General features: G+C 35.9%; 1 protein-coding gene and 1 long non-coding RNA gene across 2 annotated transcripts; both read right to left on the bottom strand.

The window, feature by feature from the left end:
- Positions 1-2944: 2944 nt before the first annotated feature.
- On the bottom strand, positions 2945-3928 carry LOC125926319 (olfactory receptor 13F1-like). Its single transcript, XM_049635636.1, has one exon. The coding sequence runs from the start codon at positions 3926-3928 to the stop codon at positions 2945-2947; it is 984 nt and encodes a 327-aa protein (XP_049491593.1).
- A 10471-nt stretch (positions 3929-14399) lies between these two features.
- Positions 14400-18027, bottom strand: LOC125926440 (uncharacterized). Its single transcript, XR_007459100.1, has 3 exons — positions 17682-18027; positions 16315-16427; positions 14400-14508 (listed from the first exon to the last, which is right to left on the bottom strand). It is a non-coding gene; the product is annotated as an uncharacterized LOC125926440 (long non-coding RNA).
- Positions 18028-18688: the final 661 nt, after the last annotated feature.

Here is an 18688-nt window from a genome sequence, read left to right as displayed (position 1 = left end):
GATTAAAAAAAAAAAAAAACTAAGCATATTTAAATAGACTTTAAAATATTTCATTTCTCTAGTGTATTTAGAATATATATTTCAAATAAAATTGATGAATTTGTTTCTTTACTTTTTTCTGTATACAAATGAAAGCTGCGGCAAACAAAACAGAACAAAACCTTGCATTTAAACAGTTCTTCTTTGAACAGAGTCCCAAGGGTATTGTATTCAAACTTATTACATCATTAAATGGATTCTTCCCTGGCACTTTATAATGAAGCTCTAGAAGACAACATATATTTTCCTTAAATTCTGATCAATTATGATATGGGGTATTCTTATGTCCTTGGTGCTTAACACATCTCTCTCCACCTCCAATTCTAAAAGCATTAAGTAATATGATTCAGTCTTTTCCCTTTAATGCTGTGAGTCAGAATTCTTATAACGCTCACATGATAAGAATAACCAATTCTTATAAAACATGCAGATTAACAGATCTTTCCCCTTGAAATTCTGACTTGATGGATCTAGGTTGAGCATGAACATGATATTTTAGGCAAGCCTTCCAGATGATCTTGATTTCTAGAATTGTTTAGTAAAGCTTCAGGATAACTTAAAACAAGTAAAGTAGCACAGGTATTAGCATATTCTTTGGTTGTGGTGAAATGAAAACTAAAAGACCACATGAGAAATCATGTAAAATCTTATTAACCTGAAATAGAAAAGAAAAGAAAAAAAAACTTTTGATCAGACAGACATTTAGGAATCTATTGGCATGGGTAAGTTCCCATTTACTGGGCGATTGCAAAGGCAAATGTTTCCTCTGAGCTCACATGAATATATTTAAAAGTGATACATAGGAGTGGGTCACAGTGATATGTCCTATAGACCTTGGAATCTAGGTTACTCTCTGAAAGTTAAAACAACAAGTTTTCCACAAAGAGTCAAAGTTATGCATCTGTTGAAATTAACCACCTGTGTGAGTGAAATCCTGAGTGAAATCCAAGGACACTGAATATGAATATTTCAAAGTATAAACTACATGTTACCTCAGAGAAGTGGGACTGGAATACAATGCAGTTTTGTAAGCTTCATTGATGAAGCTCTTGATGAGAATGTGGTTTCCCTCTTGATGAAGAATGTGGTAACACTGGAGGTTGCTCATCATGCAACATAGAATAATGAAGAAGTAATCAAAATACAATTCAGGATTACATATTTAGTTCCATTTTTGGAATACAGCATACAAAACATACTTGAACCATGCAGAAGTTTACTCAATCCTGGGTTTAGTTGACTAGACAAGATGACTCTTGCAAAATCCCCTGAAATCTCAGGACCCTGTCTAGGCCTATGGTGATCCAGCTAGGTGGGATAAAGCCATTTCATTGGATTTTGCCTAAAGAGAGTGGAGTTGGCTTATTTCACGAACAATAATCAGCTCATCCACATCCCTCAAAAACAATGATAGACAAATCTGTTGAAGAAGATATCATATGCCCACTGGAACTGATGAGGCATAAGACTTTAATTTTAACACCTTATTTACAGATTTTCTTTTCACGCATGTAAACAAGTAAGATGAATATGTATAGGCTCAGTGTTTGTGATTACCTGAAATCACTGTCGTAAATGATTATAGAGATTGAATAATCATATATATACATATGTGTATGTGTATATATATATATACATATACACATATATACATATATATATATATATATATATACACATACACATATGTATATATAATAGGTTATAGAGATTGAATAATTCCTTGAAAGCTCTGACTTGTTCAGGCTGAGACCTTATGCAACAATTATCTATAATTGTTCTACCTTCTCTAAATCTAAAACTCAGGGAGATTGTATGTATGCTAGCAAGGGTCACTTGATCCATATAATAAAGTCACCACCCATGTATGTCCAAGAATACCTCTCTGATAAAGAGGAAAGAAAGATATGTTTACACACTGACTTCATTATTTCCTAGTTCCAGGGAAGGTGGAAAAGACAAAAACTCACCAATATGCAATATTGATAAAGTTATACTTTATGTAATTTTGCTCACATACATTAAATATATCCATGAATCTTTTCCCATAATATGTGTGTACATTCATAAATCAATTCTTTTCCAATGTAATCTCTACAGGGTAGGAATCTTTCCTTTCTCAGACTTAATAGGTCAATTAACCATGTCTAAGAATAGTAACATGGTGTGGTTATGTGTTGATGAATTCACTGAGGCATTCAAAGTTTAATATGAGAGTGTTTTGACATTATTACCATAAGCATTTCAAGATGTCCCAAAGTTATTTCTTTACTCCACTTCATATGCAGGATTACAATTGTGCAAACTCTTGTTATGATATCTTTGCACATACAGAGATATTTATTCATCCCCCAAGATATACATCCCAAATAACAAAATCATTCATGCTATAGTTCATCAAACCTGAAACCATATTTTTCACATTTTAACGTTTGGAGACTAGGAAAACTTCTAAAATTAATAGTATCTTGGTTTTATGAATTATGACATATTTATACCTTAAATTATATCAACACTTATGTAAAATTACCTATTTCTTCATAAATTCAGATATAATTGCAAATCATATAAGAAGAAATTATTTAAAAATTTACTAGGCTTAAAATTTTACAATCTTGGGGTATTAGTTGCCATGGTGATGCTACAGTTGACTATTAGATGTATAGCAAGTCAAACAGGAAATAAGAAATTATCTAATTTTAATGTTATATTAATATTCAATAAATTTTAAATACTTTTTGGAAACATAATTCATTCTTTATAAATGATTCATTAATTTCAGCAGTTTTATTTACAAGATAAATCAAGATATTGAACTTAATGTTGAACTATCAAAAATGAGTATTTTCCAGGGTTTGGTTTATAGCAACTATTTTGCAACTTTCTGGATAATGTTGGAGATTATTCAGATGAGTGTGCTTGCTCTGATATTATTGAGGACAGAAATTAACACAGTACCGAAAGGATTTCTAATCAGCAACCTTTTCATAGCTGCTTTCACCTCTTTGTTCCGTAGACTATAGATGATAGGATTCAACATGGGGGTTAATCCGCCATATACCAAAGCTATAAATTTATCTATTTCCTGTGAATCCACAGCTGAGGGCTTTAGATACATGGAGAGAGCTGTACCAAAGAACAAAACCACCACAGTCAGGTGGGCTGCACATGTTGAAAAGGCTTTGCTTCGACCACCCACTGAACTAATTCTTAGGATGTTGGAGAGAATGAATGCATAAGATATACAAATTAGAAGCACTGGCATGGGAAGGATAAGTGTGGTGATCACCAGCATGAGTAATTCCACCATGGAGGTGTCCACACAAACCAGTTTCAAGACAGCCAGAATTTCACAAGCAAAATGATTGATTGTGTTATGACCACACAGAGAGAGCTGCAGCACAAATACTGTTTCCACCAGGGTGGTGAGGTAGCCTGTCAACCAGGAACCAGCTGCAAACTGCAAACAAACCTTCTTGTTCATTATGATGGGGTATCTCAGGGGGTTGCAGATAGCCACATATCGGTCATATGCCATCAAGGACAAGAGCACACACTCAGTGGCACCCATAGCTAGAGAGAAGTACATCTGAGCAACACACCCTACGAATGAGATGGTGTTTTCCCCTGTAACAAAGTTTGTCAGCATTGGAGTAAAAGCAGAAGAAGTGTACCAGATGTCTAAAAAGGAGAGGTTGCTGAGGAAGAAGTACATGGGTTTGTGTAGGTGGGAATCCAGGATGGTGATGGAGATCAGAATGATATTACCCAGCAGGGTGATCAGGTACATCAGCAAGCACAGCACAAATACAATGACCTCAACTTTGGGGTAGTGGGAAAATCCCAGGAAGAAAAAAACTGTTACAGATGTCAAATTTCCCTGAAACATTTTATTATGTCATATTCATTTGTATATATGCACAGAAAGATTAACATCATATATTATATATAAAACATAAGATCCCCTCCCTTCGTATTTTCTGGCATTTTTTTCTTCATATGAACTTGTAGTCTATGCTATAGACTTGTAGTCTGTGTGTCAAATGCTTCTCCAGCTTGGTGATAGTAATATATGTTTGAAGGAATTTGTCATTAATTAGGAAAATTTCAAGTAGGAAGTCAACAGGTAAATCCTCAAGCTGTTATATTTGATACAAGATTTTTTGGCAGTGTTAGGAAGCGAGAGGTTTATTTCATAAACATCATGAGAGATTGATGAAAGAAATAATCTTATGCATTCTTTCTTTTTCTGAAATCACATTTGTAACTGATCTATAGCTAAGTCATTAATTTACCTGAACCATTGGAATTATTTTCTTACCCTAGTTTGGTAACAGTCTTCTTACTTAGGAATTGTTCTGCTCTCCAAGCTCATCATATTTTCTGTCACTCCTAGAATTCTGTCCAAAATAATTTGGGAGATTCAGTGAGTTAAAAAAAGTTATAAATTTCTGCAGTCATAGATTAATTAACCAAAAACCTTGGACATTTCAACACAAGTCCACAGTTTCCATTTCAAACCCAGGAAGATGATGACAGATATTCTCATGGTGGTAGACATATATAGATATTTCTTTCATATAGCCAGAATTTGCCTGGCATCTGTGCTCCAGAATCATCCTTCAAAAGACCAACTATTGGCACTATAAGGCAATTTAAGCTTTTTGTTGCTTATGAGAAGTTTCCAATTCATGTAGCAAATTAAACTTAGAATTCTATTTGTGCAGAATTAAAATTCTGAAACTCCAGGGATAATGTCCCATAGATCCAATTATAGTCAGTAACTGGTCTGTTATAATTGCAGTGTTATTCAAACAAGAAATAAACATATTCCTATCTACACTATCTTTGGGAAGGGAACTTTTCTCTGCTTCTGATTGTGTTATAAAATCAGTCAAGCTGGCTAATTTTAAAAAAGTTAAGGCGAATGAATAATGTTGACAGTTTCTCCTTTAGATTGAAGGAGTGTTTCATAATGTGTACAATATGAAGTTACACTTGATATGGAGCCCACCAAAGATGGAAGAAGGAGAGCTTAAGTAACTCTTCCATTGCTCATCATAGCTCAAAGATAAGATGAGAATAAATGTTCTTCATGGAACTTGAAGGGGCAATTTGTTTTAAAGAACACTTCTTTTAAGGTAGAACCATTTTGAGAAGATAGCTTCACCAGATAAAGGCATCTTGATCCTTCAGAAATCCACTGAATGCTCCATTTGAGTGATTTTTATAATCTCTATTTATAATTTTCTGTTTTCCAAATGAGCAACTAATGGCGAATAGTATGTATGGTGGTGTGGAGAAAACATGCTGTTAGTTTCATCACTATGCAATTGTGTTTGGATGCCTTGGTTTTAGTAACAGATTGTAATCATGACTATTACTAAATTACTTATATCACATCAAATATGTTTTCATTCTCAGAGAAGTTTATAAATTTGAACTATTGCCAAGATTATTAAAAAAAATCCAACAACCAGAAATCCTGTCCTCACTGTTTGCTTTATTACAAACGGAATGTAGCCGTGAGGTCTTCTATTTACTCTGCTCTTGTAGGGATATAACCTTCAAGGCCCTGGGATGATTCACTTCTTTAACTACAGGACATCTTGGTGCACAGGAAACAATAAGGCTTTAGTGCTGCAAATACTTCCCACTTCAACACTTCAGTTTTGTTATCTAGAGCAAGTTGGTGATCCTCATTGAGATTTAGCTTATTTGTAAAAGAGCAATGATAATATTTCTTTATCAGGGTCGTTATGAGGAGTAGAGAGATATTTTATGTAAAGCAACTTACATAGTATCTGATTTATAGTATACACTCATAGATTTCAGATTTTTCTCTCTTCTGTGGTTTTCTGTTTGCTTCTTGAATCCTCTTCCTTTCCTGTATTTACTGCATTTACTGGATTTACTTCCCCTTCTCACTGTTTCCTTCCTTGTTTGACTACAGCAATATTCTTACTTTCCCCCCTCATTTAGACAAGATTAACTGCAACCATAATACAAATGGTTGAAGCAAAAGGAAGAAGCTGACTGACATCTGGCCCCAGAATCCCATTTCCCTCTGAATTTATTTATTGACTACCATTCCCAACTTGTTTGATTTCTTGAACTTGTAAAGCTGTAAAGGCTTATACAGCTGGAAGTAAATAATTTAGGTTGGCTTCACTGTGCCTAGGAGAGAACTGTACTGTAGGGCTACCCCACAAAGATTTAAAGGAAGGCAGTGACTAAGACTGAGGAAGGTTGCTGACCTGACTCCCCCCACTATGCATAAAGCACCAACCACACTTCTGCTTTGTAGATAAATCAAAGCACACTGAAAAGAAGAGAAATTCTGAAACTCCATGGAAAAATTCAAACTCTGTTTATGATAAAGCACACTCAGTAAACTAGCAGTAAAAGGATATTTCCATGAGGAATGAGCAAGATGGTGGAATGATAGTTTTCAGAGCTTGTACCCTCATGCAAGCATGTTTGAACAACTATCCACAAATGAAAATACCTTTACAAAAGCTAAGGATTTCAGGTGAAAGATAATTGGATTGGTGAATACTTCTGGGTCTCCATTGAAATCCAGAACAGAAATAAGAAAAGACACATTGAAGGGGGTAAGAAAAACACTTTCACATTACCCATGTCATCCTTTCCTCAAGCCTGAGTAGTGCGATGCATAGAGACACCTCATGGGGGAAGAAGAGTGAAGTGGTATCTAACTTTACCACGAACTTCAGCATAGAGCTCACCCCAGTGAACCCTGGCACCTTGGGCTCCAGGCTCACACCCCCAGAATAAGGCTCCTGGCCACCACAGTGCCAGGCCAGGCCCTGAGACTCCAGGCTAAATGCCTGCCCTTATAGATCAAGCTTCCATGACCCCACTGTCAGGCAGGAAGCTGCAGCCCCAGCATATAGGCCAACCCTCACTGATTATCACAATAGATGCGGGAAAAAAAAGTGACAAAATTCATGATAAAAACTCTCAACAAATTATAAAGAGTGTGCTTCAACATAATAAAGACCATATGTGACAAGTCCACAGCTAACTTCATATTCAACAGTGGAAAACTCAAAGCTTTTCCTCTAAGACCAGAAACAAGACAAGGTTGCCCACTCCTGCCATTTCTATTCAGTATAATACTGGAAGTCATAGCAAAAGCAATTAGACAAGAAGAAGAAATAAAAGGCATCCAAAGTGGAAAGGAAGAATGAAAACTGTCTGTGTTTGCAGATTACATTTTCTTTAAATATAGAAAACCCTGAAGACTCCACCAAAACTCTGCTAGAACTAATAAACAAATTCAGTAAAGTTGCAAGATACAAAAATCAATGTACAAAAATCTGCTGCATTTATATACACTAAAAATGAACTATCAAAAGAGATATTAAGAAAATAATCCCATTTATAATAGCATTAAAAATAATGAAATACTTAGGAATAAATGTAACCAAGGAGGTGAAAGTTATGTACACTAAAAAATAAAGACATTGATTAGAGAAATTGAAAAAATGCAAATAAATGGAAAGATATCCACACTCATGGATTGGAAGAATTAATATTGTTAAAATGTCCATACCACCCAAAGCAATCTACAGATTCAGTGAAATCCTTATTAAAATTCTTATGGCATTTTTTGCAGAAATAGAAAAAAACAATCCTAAAATTTCTACGGAACCACAAAAGAGCTCAAATAGTCAAAGCAATCTTGAGAAAGAACAAAGCTGGAAGCATACTTTCTGAATTCAAAATATACTACAAAGCTGTAGTGATTAAAACAGCATGATACTGACATAAAAGCAGATGTATAGATCAATGGGAACAGAATAGAGAAACCAGAATAAATTAATGCATTTACATGATCTTTAACAAAAGTGCCAAGATTATACAATGGGAAAAGGACAGTCTTTTCAAAAATGGTGTTTGTAAATTGAATATCCACATGCAGAAGAATGAAATTGGACTCTTCAGACCATATACTTACATCACCTCAAAATGGATTAAAGACTTAAATATAAGACTTGAAACTATAAGACTACTAATAGAAAACATAGGGATAAAGCTTTTTAACATTGGTCTTGACAATGATTTTTTTATTTTTTTTTTATTTTTTTATTTTTTATTTTTTTAAAAATTTTTTTTTTTTTCTTCAACGTTTTTTTTTTAATTTATTTTTGGGACAGAGAGAGACAGAGCATGAATGGGGGAGGGGCAGAGAGAGAGGGAGACACAGAATCGGAAACAGTCTCCAGGCTCCGAGCCATCAGCCCAGAGCCTGACGCGGGGCTCGAACTCACGGACCGCGAGATCGTGACCTGGCTGAAGTCGGACGCTTAACCGACTGCGCCACCCAGGCGCCCCAGACAATGATTTTTTATTATGAATCCAAAAGCACAGGCAACAAAAGCAAAAATTGGAAAATGGGATTGCATCAAACTAAAAAGTTTCTGCAAAGAACAATCAACATCAAAGAACAAAGAACAACCAACAGAATGACGAGTCAACCTATGGAATGGGAGAAAATATTTGTAAACCGTACATATAATAAGAAGTTAATATCCAAAATTTATAAGGAGCTCAACTGTGGAAACAAATACCCAATTTAAAAACTGGCAAAGGACCTAAATAGACTTTTTTCCAAAGAAGACATACAAATAGCCAATAGGTATATGAAAAAATGCTCAACATTATTAATCATCAGAGAAATGTGTATCACAACTGTAGATGACAAACTGATAGTTACCAGAGGGGAAGTGGGTAGGGGGCTGGGTTAAATAGGTGATGGGGATTAAGAAGTGCACTTGTAGTGTTGAGCACTGGGTATTGTATGGAAGTGTTGAATCACTAAACTGCACACCTGAAACTGATATTACACTGTATGTTAAATAACTGGAATTCAAATAAAAACTTTTGAGCTATCACCTTCCATCTGTTAGATGGACTTCCTCAAAAACTAAAAGTAGTATTACCATATGATCTAGCAATTCCATTTCTGAGTATATATGCAAAGGAAATGAAATCAGTATCTCAAAGATATATCACCACTCCCATGTTTTTTATAACATTAGTCACAATAGTAAGGTTAGGGAATCATCCAGGTGTCTATTAATGGATGAATAGATAAGGAGAATGTGGTAAATTCATATAATTGAATATTATTCAGTCTTAAAAAGAAAAGGAAATATTGTCACATGCTAAAATTAAGATGAATATCAAGGACATTATACTAAGTCAAATAAGCCAGGCACAGAAAGTCAAATACTACATTGTTTCACTGATGTGTGGAATCTAAAAAAGTTGAACTCATGGAAACAGAGTGGAATGGTTCCAGGTGGGGTGTCCAGATTAGACGATATTGGGAAATGTTGGTCAAATGGTACAAAGTTTCAGTTATGCAGGATGAATAATTTCTAGAGATCTAATGTACAGCATGGTGACTATAGTTAATAATACTATATTTTATACTTGAAATTTGCTAAGAGAGTTGATCTTAAGTGTTCACTCTGCATACACACACACAAATGATAACTGTAAGAAGTGATGGATATGTTAATAGCATTATTATGGTAATCATTTCATAATGTATATGCATCAAGCATTACATTGTATACCATAAATACATACACCTTTAATTTGTCAATTGTACTTATATAAAGCTAGGAAAAAATTAACAATAGTACCTAAAACAATAAGAAGACACTTCCAAAACATAATAAAGGCTATCTGTGGAAGACTTCAGCTAACATTAAACATAATGAAAGAAGAGCTGAAGTTTTTAACTTTGAAAATTATAAAATTTGGGGGGGCGCCTGGGTGGCTCAGTCAGTTAGGTGTCCAACTTCGGCTCAGGTCATGATTTTGCAGTTTGTGGGTTCAAGCCCCTCATCAGGCTCTGTGCTGACAGCTCGGAGACTGGAGCCTGCTTTGGAATCTGTGTCTCTCTCTCTTTTTCTCTCTCTTCCCTCCCCCACTCACGCTCTCTCTCTCCCTCCCTCTCAAAAATAATTAAACATTAAAAAATTAAAAAAAAATAAAATTATAAAATTTCAATGTTTCTTTTAGATGTTGGTAGTTTTTGATTCCAAGAAATCGTTGCCTTCTTAATGGTCAAAATGACATTCTGGGTTCTACTTCTGAAACCAATACTGCACTGTATGTTAACTAACTTGAATATAAATAAATAAATTTTTAAAAATAATATTCGGGGCAGTTTTATAGACAGAATGTTTATGTTTAGGTGTATGATTTACTTCAAATCCATTGTTGTGTATGGGGTGAGATATGGGTACATAGTTATGCCAGCATTATTTATGGAAAAAGGTATCCTTTCCCCATTGAATTACCTTAGCATCTTTGTTGAAAATTCATAGATCATATATATGTAGATTTCTTTCTGTACACCTCTATCCTGTTCCATTGATTTGTCTTACTTTATGTCAGTACCAAGTGAATTGATTATTACAAATTTATAATAAGTTTAATAAAAAGGTAGTATAATCTTCCAACTTTATTCTTTTTAAAGACTGTTTTGGCTATTCTAAGTCCTTTCATTTCAATATCAGTTTTAGAATCATCTTGGCAGTTTTTCTAAAATCTCTGCCTGTATTTTGAATGGGATGGCATTAATCTGTAAATGAATTTGGGAAGAATTGGTAACTTAAAATTGACTCTTTTAATTCATGAGTCAGAGGAATTTCTGTAATAGGTTTTCCTTAATTTGTTTCTACATGCTTTGTGGCTTTCAGTATAAAAGTTTTACACATCTTCTGTTAACTTTCCTTTAGTCATTTTTAGTTTTTATTCTATTACAAATGATATTTAAAAATATATTTAACAATTGTTTATTATTGGTAAATAGAAATGCAGCTGGTTTGTGTGATCTGATACATCCTGATAGATTGGGTAAAATCTCATAGTAATTTTATTAGTTACTTTGTGGACTCCTTGGAATTTTTATGGTCGTTTTCATATGCAATCTGTTTTTTTTTTTTAATAAAAACAGTTTCCTTCTTTCCAATTGTAATGCTTTTTATTTATTTCTTTTGCCTTATTGCACTGCCTAGGACTCAATGCTATCTGTAAGTGGGGTAGTGGACATTCTTGCCTTCTTCTTGATCTCAGAAGAAGAACATTCAGTTTTTTAACTGACTTTATCCTGCTGTTTTTTCTTGGATATATCCCCACATTAGGCCTCTTTTTTTCTTTTCTTTAAATCGAAAGAATGGATATAGATCATCTTTTAATTTTTAATCATGGCAAAATTGGTTAACTTTGTCATCTTCTAAAAATTTTTATTTATTCAAATTCAAGTTAGTTAATGTACAATGTAGTATTGGTTTCAGGAGTAGAACCCAGTGATTCATCACTTATGTATTACACCCAGTGTCATCCCAACAAGTGCCTTCCTTAATGACCATCACTCATTTAGTCCATCCACCCCTCCCCCTTCCCTTCAGCAGCCCTCAGTTTGTTCTCTGTATTTAAGAGCCTCTTATGGTTTGTCTGCCTCTCTGTTTTTATCTTATTTTTCCTTCATTTCCCCTATGATCATGTTTTGTTTCTTAAATTCCACATATGAGTGAAATCATATATTTGTCTTTTTATGACTTAGCATAATACACTCCAATTCCATCCACGTTGTTGCAAATGGCAAGATTTCATTCTCTTTGATTGCTCAGTAATATTCCATTATATAAATATATACTACATCTTCTTTATCCATTCATCAGTCATGGACATTTGAGCACTTCCATACTTTGTCTATTGTTGATAGTGCTGCTATAAACATTGGGGTACATGTACCCCTTCAGATCAGCATTTTTGTATCTTTTGTATAAATACCTAGTAGTGCAATTGCTGGGTCATAAGGTAGTTCTATTTTTAATTTTTTGAGGAGCCTCCACACTGTTTTCCAGACTGGCTGCACCAGTTTACCTTCCCACCAATGGTGCAAAAATGTGGTTAAGTTTATCATCTTAACTATTTTAAAGTGTATAATTCAGTTGTGTTATGTATTTTCACATTATTGTGCAGTAGATCTCTAGAACTTTTTCATCTTGCAAAACTGGAATTCTGTACTCACTATACACTAATCTTCCCTCACCACCAGCACCCGTTGGCAACCAACTATTTTCTGTTTCTATGATTTTGAGTTCTTCGTATGAATGAAAATCATGTAATATTTGTCCTTTTGTGACTGGCTTATTTCAGTCAGCATAATGTCCTTGAAGCTCATTAATGTTGTAGCATGTGACGGGATTTCCTTCTCTTTTAATTCTCTTTTATTCCCTTATATGTATATACCACATTCCCTTTATATTTTCAGCTGTTGATGAGCATTTGGGTTGTTTCCTCCTATTGGCTATTGTGAATAATGCTGCGTTAAACATGAGTGTACAGATATTGCTTTGAGATTTGCTTTAAATTCTTTTAGATATATACCCAGAAGTGGGATTGCTGGATCATATCATAGTTCTATTTTAATTTTTTTGAGGAATCTTCATAACGTTTTCCTTAATGGTGGCACCATTTTACATTCTCGCCAGTAGTGTACAAGGGTTCCAACTTCTTTCCATCCTTGCTGACACTTGGGCACAGGAGCTATTGGACTGAGGGACTTCTCTTACCTAGATGACCCAGGTATTGCAAAAACAACATTTTTAATACTCCCATCCCAATGACCCCTCACTCCCCACAAAAAACAAACAAGCAAACACTTATAGAGCATGTTTCTCTTGATCTGTTGTGATCTAGAATAAATTGTTTAATTAGCACTTGCCAGTTTTCAATTCCTGTGTTGGTGCTGGTATCAGAAGATGGGAAAGGTCTGAACTCTTCCCTTAGCACCTTCTCAGTCTAATTAGGGAAATGGAGTGTAAAGACAGTGTAATTTGTGAGGCATGGGGGTGAGTGAGTGACATTTGCTGCAGTCTGGGAATGGGTTACAAAGGACTTCCTGGAAGAATTGATACTAGAGCTGAAGTTGGAAGGTTATTAGGGGCAGCCAAATGAGTATGTGAGAGAAAAGGCTTCCAGGCAAGGAGAGTGACATATATTTAAACTGGGAGTTGTAAAATGTCATATTGTATTCGGGAAAGGTAAGTAGATTGGTGTGATCTGATCATTAAATGCAAAAGAGGGTGTTGCTGGTGATAAAATTGGAATTATCACACAAGGTAGTCTATGCTAATTTAGGAGCTTCATAGCCCACATTTTAGGTACTGTGGAAGGATTTTTTTTACTGGGAGAAAAGCAATATGAGTATGGCTCAATTTTTTTAAAAATTCACTGTGCTGATATTGGGGAGAAGGTATTAGAAGCAAGAATGAAATTAAAACTCTGACAATGGAGGGGCACCTGGTGGTTTAGTTGGTTTAGTATCTGACTTCAGCTCAGGCCATGATCTCCCTGTTCATGAGTTTGAGCAGCACATCGGGCTTGCTGCTGTCAACCAGTCAGCACCGGGCCCACTTCTGATCCCTTGTTCCCCTTTCTCTGCCACTCCCCTGCTTGCACTCTCCCCCCAAAAAATAAATACATATAAAAAAAATCTCTGACAGTGGAAAATGAGTGAGAGGAGTTTGAGTCATGAGATATAACATCATCTGATGTTCACCTTACAGTATAACTCGATTCAGGGAATTAGAACATCATAGTTGAACATAATTTGAGAAAATTGAGAAATTAAGTGAGATCTCAGTGAGATCATAATGTGGCCTTGCAGGTGCTTACTTGTCTTATTTTGACACATTTTTGAAGTTCCTAGGAGCAACATGAAAGATGTATTGATAATGAGCACTGGGGGGACTGGATAGCCTTTGCAGTGATCTCAGGAAGATCCATGTGCATGGGTAAGTTATGAGGGAAGTGACGTGATGAATATTTGGGGCTAAGGGAATTTCTTTGATACTTTACTGATCTCCCCTAAAGAAGACAACCATTTATTGCTGCCTGAAAAACCTTTATGCCTCTACAAAGAAGAGTTAAGATCAAGGGAAAGACAGACTCACCTTCTAAACAGAGCTGTTACTTGAGTTGAAGACTCCATGGAGCCACATTTTCTAGAGAGGAAAGAGCACTGAACCAAGATTGGGGTTATTGCATAGGAGAATGAGGTTAAGACCTCAGCCTAAGAATTTGGGAAGTCACAATTCAGTCCATAACAGAAAGTATGGTCACTTGGCACCTGACAATTTTACACTTCTTCAGAAACATACTCAGGGCCTATTAAGGCTAGTACTTGGATGTGGGAAAAATGTGGGGGTCCTCTGAAGTAACCTGCCCATCAAAATCTACACTAATCTGCTCTCCAAGTTGCAGTGAATTTTCTTTCTTGGTGGCAGGGAACACACCCACCTGATAAGCTTTCTGGCAGCTTTCTTGAGGTGGGAGGCCAGCAAAACAGATGCTTGAGCCAGGTGTAGGGGTTATTATTGACAGCTAGGTGCACACTGGTTTGTACTGCATTTCCTAAACAGAGAGTAAAGAAGGCATTGTCTCATCCCCAGTGTACAAGGGAACTTAAGGCCCAGGGTTTCAATGAGTGTCATTTTTGCTTCCCAGTATAATTTTTGGTTTGTTAGGATTGTCTAAGTCTGGCATAGAAGCTAGAGTAAAGAAAGAAGTCACATTTAAGAAAAAATTCTCAAGAACAAAGTCAAAGAAGTGTGACCAAGAAGTCTTCAAAACAAAAGGTAGCTTTCAGCCTAAACCAGGAACATAGGGGCAAAGCCAAGGGGTTAGAAAGTCCAGAGAGATGAAAGAAAGCAATAATGGATCCAAATGGACAGTGGGAGGGCTAGTAGTGAACAGAGTACCCAAAAATGGGTATGATTTTGATTATTTTTTGTAGCATAGCAAGGGCAGAATAAATTACTTTAAACAGAAATTTTAAGTCAGACTCCCTTATATCACACGATTGACTCTTTCGTGGGTAAGGTGTCTTATACTGCTTTCTTTTTACCTGTTTACCCATCTATAACATTTGATTCTTTTTTTATATACTGCTTTTAATTACCATTACAGTGCCTTGAATATAGTAGTGGGTAAACAGATTCGTTAAATGAGTAAATAGTTAATCACATTGGTCATACACCTGCAAGCTGGGACAAGATAACAAACAGTGAAAGCATACACTGGCCTACCCTACATAGAAAAAGGAAGCATCTCTATGTGCAAACTCTATATTCCTGCATTTTTCTAAGTATAGTTTTAATTATTCCTTCGGAAGCCGAAATTTAAATTTAAGCTCTATACTGTTATAATCCTCTATTTTCCCTAGATGGCGACAGAGACTAGCTTGTCTGTCTTTGAGGTCCCCTTACAGAAAAGCTTTCTCAGAAAGAACAGAAATTCAATACCTTTTGTACCTATTGATATTGATATTTACATGTAGTGAAAACAAGTTGTTTTACTTATATTTTTACTCAAAATATTTCAAAGCAAAAATAAACAGTTGAAGAGAGTTGATAATATCATTTATCAAAGATTAAGTACTAAATAATAGTTCTGTGCTCAGCACGAAACTAGAGGCTATGGGGAATAGAAATAAGGAGAATGCCCTTGAACTCATTAATATCTCTTACATTAATCTATGTAATGTATCAGTCAACAGCTCCTGCCTCACCATTGCTTAGGGTCAACAATAGGAAAGCTCTATGAGGAGCACCTGTGTGTTAACTGCTATTCCTGCCTCTGCTTTGTGTAATTAATCACAAGAGAGCAAGATAAGGTAGTGTCGTTTCAGTGGTAAGTGATTTTTAAAGCTTCAGCCAAGCAGAAGTCAAGGTTCTGCTGTCTCATAGTATGGTTTCAATGTGGGTAGGAGTGTGGTAGTAGCCTGTCTTAATGTTCATTTTATTTTTGAGAGAAAGAGAGTAAGCAGAAGAGGGGGGGTGCAGAAAGAGAAAGAGAGAGAGGGAGACACAGAATCCGAAGCAGGATCCAGGCTCTGAGCTGTCAGCACAGAGCCCTACTCAAGGCCTGAACTTACCAACCCTGAGTTCATGACCTGAGCAAAGTCATGAACCCTTAACTTACTGAGGCACCCATGAGCCCCATAGCCTGTCCTGACAAGACAGACACTATTGTTTCCAGTCAATGACTTCAAAGAAGGTGTATTAGTTTGCTAGGGCTGTTGTAACAAAGTATCACAAACAGGGTGACTTAAATAACAGAAATGAATTATCTCACAGTTCTGGAGGCTACAAATCTAAGATTTTGGTGTTGGAATGGTGATTCCTTCTGAGGGCTATGAGAGAGAATCTGTCCTCTTACCTAGCTTTTAATGGCTTGCTGGCAATCTTTGGCATTCTTTGGTTTGTAGGAGCATCACCCCAATCTCTGCCTTGTATTTAGCATGATGTATCCAAAATTTCCCTTTTTTTGCTCTAAGGGAAATTACAAAAGATGTAGAGGACAAGATGCTTTAAGGATTATTGGGGTATTATGAATTAATTTATGAGTATAATTATAAAAAATAAATGCACACATTGGATATAATGAGACATATAAATGCTGACTGAAGGGGATAAGGCAGGGGACTTGAAAGATGTTTAATCTCTTAATTAATAAATCCTTGCCTAAAAAAATGATTTTGAAAAATTAAAATGATCAGTGAATTGTAATTAATGTAATGGTTTTTCTAAGTACATGTGGAAATAATTTTTGATAAGAGTCATGTAGCACATTAAGTTAGGGTGAAGATTTTTAGAAACTCTTCCCAATTAAGATGTGGGTCTATGTTGCCTCCCTTTGAGTTCTGAGCAGGTTATGTACTTGCTCTGACTGATAAAATATTAAAGATGCGATGTTGGGCCATTTTTGGAGCCCAGGCCTTATAAAAGCATGTCAGCTTCCATTTCCCTGCTCTTGGAACACTTGTATTGGAGCCCTAAGCCACCATGGACGAAGTCGGACTGTTTGCCCAAGCCACCATGTGGAAAGAACGAGGCATTTGAATAAAGCCATTCTGGCCACTACAATTCCATTCTTCTATGGCTGAATCCTACCAGATTTTCCCTTTTTATAAGGATACCAGTCATATTGGGTTAGGGGTCCACCCTATGCCAGTATGACCTCATATTAACTAATTACATCTGCAAAGACCCTATTTCCAAATAAGGTCACGTTCTGGGGTACAGGGGGTTAGGACTTCAACAGATTAATATTTAGGGGACACAATTCAATTAATAACATGAGAGTTTAAAACTATTTCCCAAGAGGACATTTTAAGTATTTTTTTGGTCGATTTCCTTTGAAGGAGGGTGCTGTTAAATTTCATGAGACGGCCAACATTTCTCTGCATAGAAATGTAGAGAAAATGTATCAAAGAATATAAAAATCATGCTATGAAGCAATGGTAAATGATATCTTTCTTTTTCCCTTTCCTTCTGTCCTCTCTTCCCTCTTCATTATTATTTTTTCACACAATGATGTTGAATTTTCATATGGTACATGGCTGGCAAATACTGAATCAGTAGAAAATAGGAGGGGCATGAAAGTAGGAAAGGGTAGAAGTTTATAACTTATCAAAGTATTAGCACTCAAATTTCATGTTTCAAACAAAAAATGACCACATACACCTCATTAAATTATGAATAGCTAAGGTTCCTATAGCAGATATTCTAAAACATTTTGCTTACCTCATAGACAAGGCAAGGTGCTCCTTGTAATGTCATTCAGTATGCCATGTACTATCCAAGATGAAGCCTGTTAGGGAATAATGTGACCTATAGCAGCCAAACTGGCCATGAGGAAGAATGCTCAAAAACAGGATATTAGTGAGTGACTTTGCTTTAGTGAGCCCATGAGTCAACCATGGTTATATTGTAACTGGACTTTTGGTGTTGAAATAGATTTGACTTCACAAGATGCGTTATTTACATTATGTATAGTTGGAAAAAATCTTTTTTTTTTTTTTAAGTTTAGGTATTTATTTTGAGAGAGAGAGAGCATGGGAGGGGCAGAGAGAGAGAGAGAGAGAGAGAGGGAGAGAGAGAGAGATAATCCCAAGCAAGCTCTGTGACATCAGCACAGAGTTCCACATGGGACTTGATCTCACAAACCGTGAGATCATGACCTGAGCCAAAATCAAGAGTCTGACACTTAACTGACTGAACCACCCAAGCACCTGAAAAATGTTTCGTTTGTTCATACATACAACAAACTTTTGAAGAATACTTTCCACGTGAAATCTCAGTTTTTAGCACAAAGAACTTTGAGCTGGTTAAGGCATGATCTCTGTCTTCAGGAGAATCACCCCAAATAGTTGAGCTCATTCAACAAACTGAATACACAAATGTGCATTATAGCAGGATGAAAAACAACCTGAGTATCTTCTAAGACCAATGCCAAAATCCAGGACTTGTGTCAGAAACTAAGCATGTGGTAGATGGGGATATCGTGCTAGCTTGGGGAAAATTCTTGTACTTTGTGATTGTCTCTTTTTCTAATCCTCTTCAACCACGCTGGCCAGGTTTATGAGTCAGGAAAGTGAGGGTGGCCAGAACACCTGGAGAAAACCTCATATCTGCTGAGTATGATTGTCATCATGATTAGTGTCCTCTTCCCAAATAAAGGACAACTCTTAAATGTCCTCTATTAACCTTAATGTGCTCATTAATTCTTCAACTCATCAGCATTCCCAGAT

The sequence above is a fragment of the Panthera uncia genome, chromosome D4, assembly GCF_023721935.1.
Source record: "Panthera uncia isolate 11264 chromosome D4, Puncia_PCG_1.0, whole genome shotgun sequence".
Classification (NCBI taxonomy): domain Eukaryota; kingdom Metazoa; phylum Chordata; class Mammalia; order Carnivora; family Felidae; genus Panthera; species Panthera uncia.
The sequence above is the reverse complement of the archived record's forward strand: the minus strand, read 5'-3'. Positions and strand labels throughout refer to the sequence as shown.

Excerpts from the sequence above, each read along its gene's own strand:
- LOC125926319 (XM_049635636.1), bottom strand. The coding sequence starts at position 3,928 with ATGTTTCAGGGAAATTTGACATCTGTAACAGTTTTTTTCTTCCTGGGA.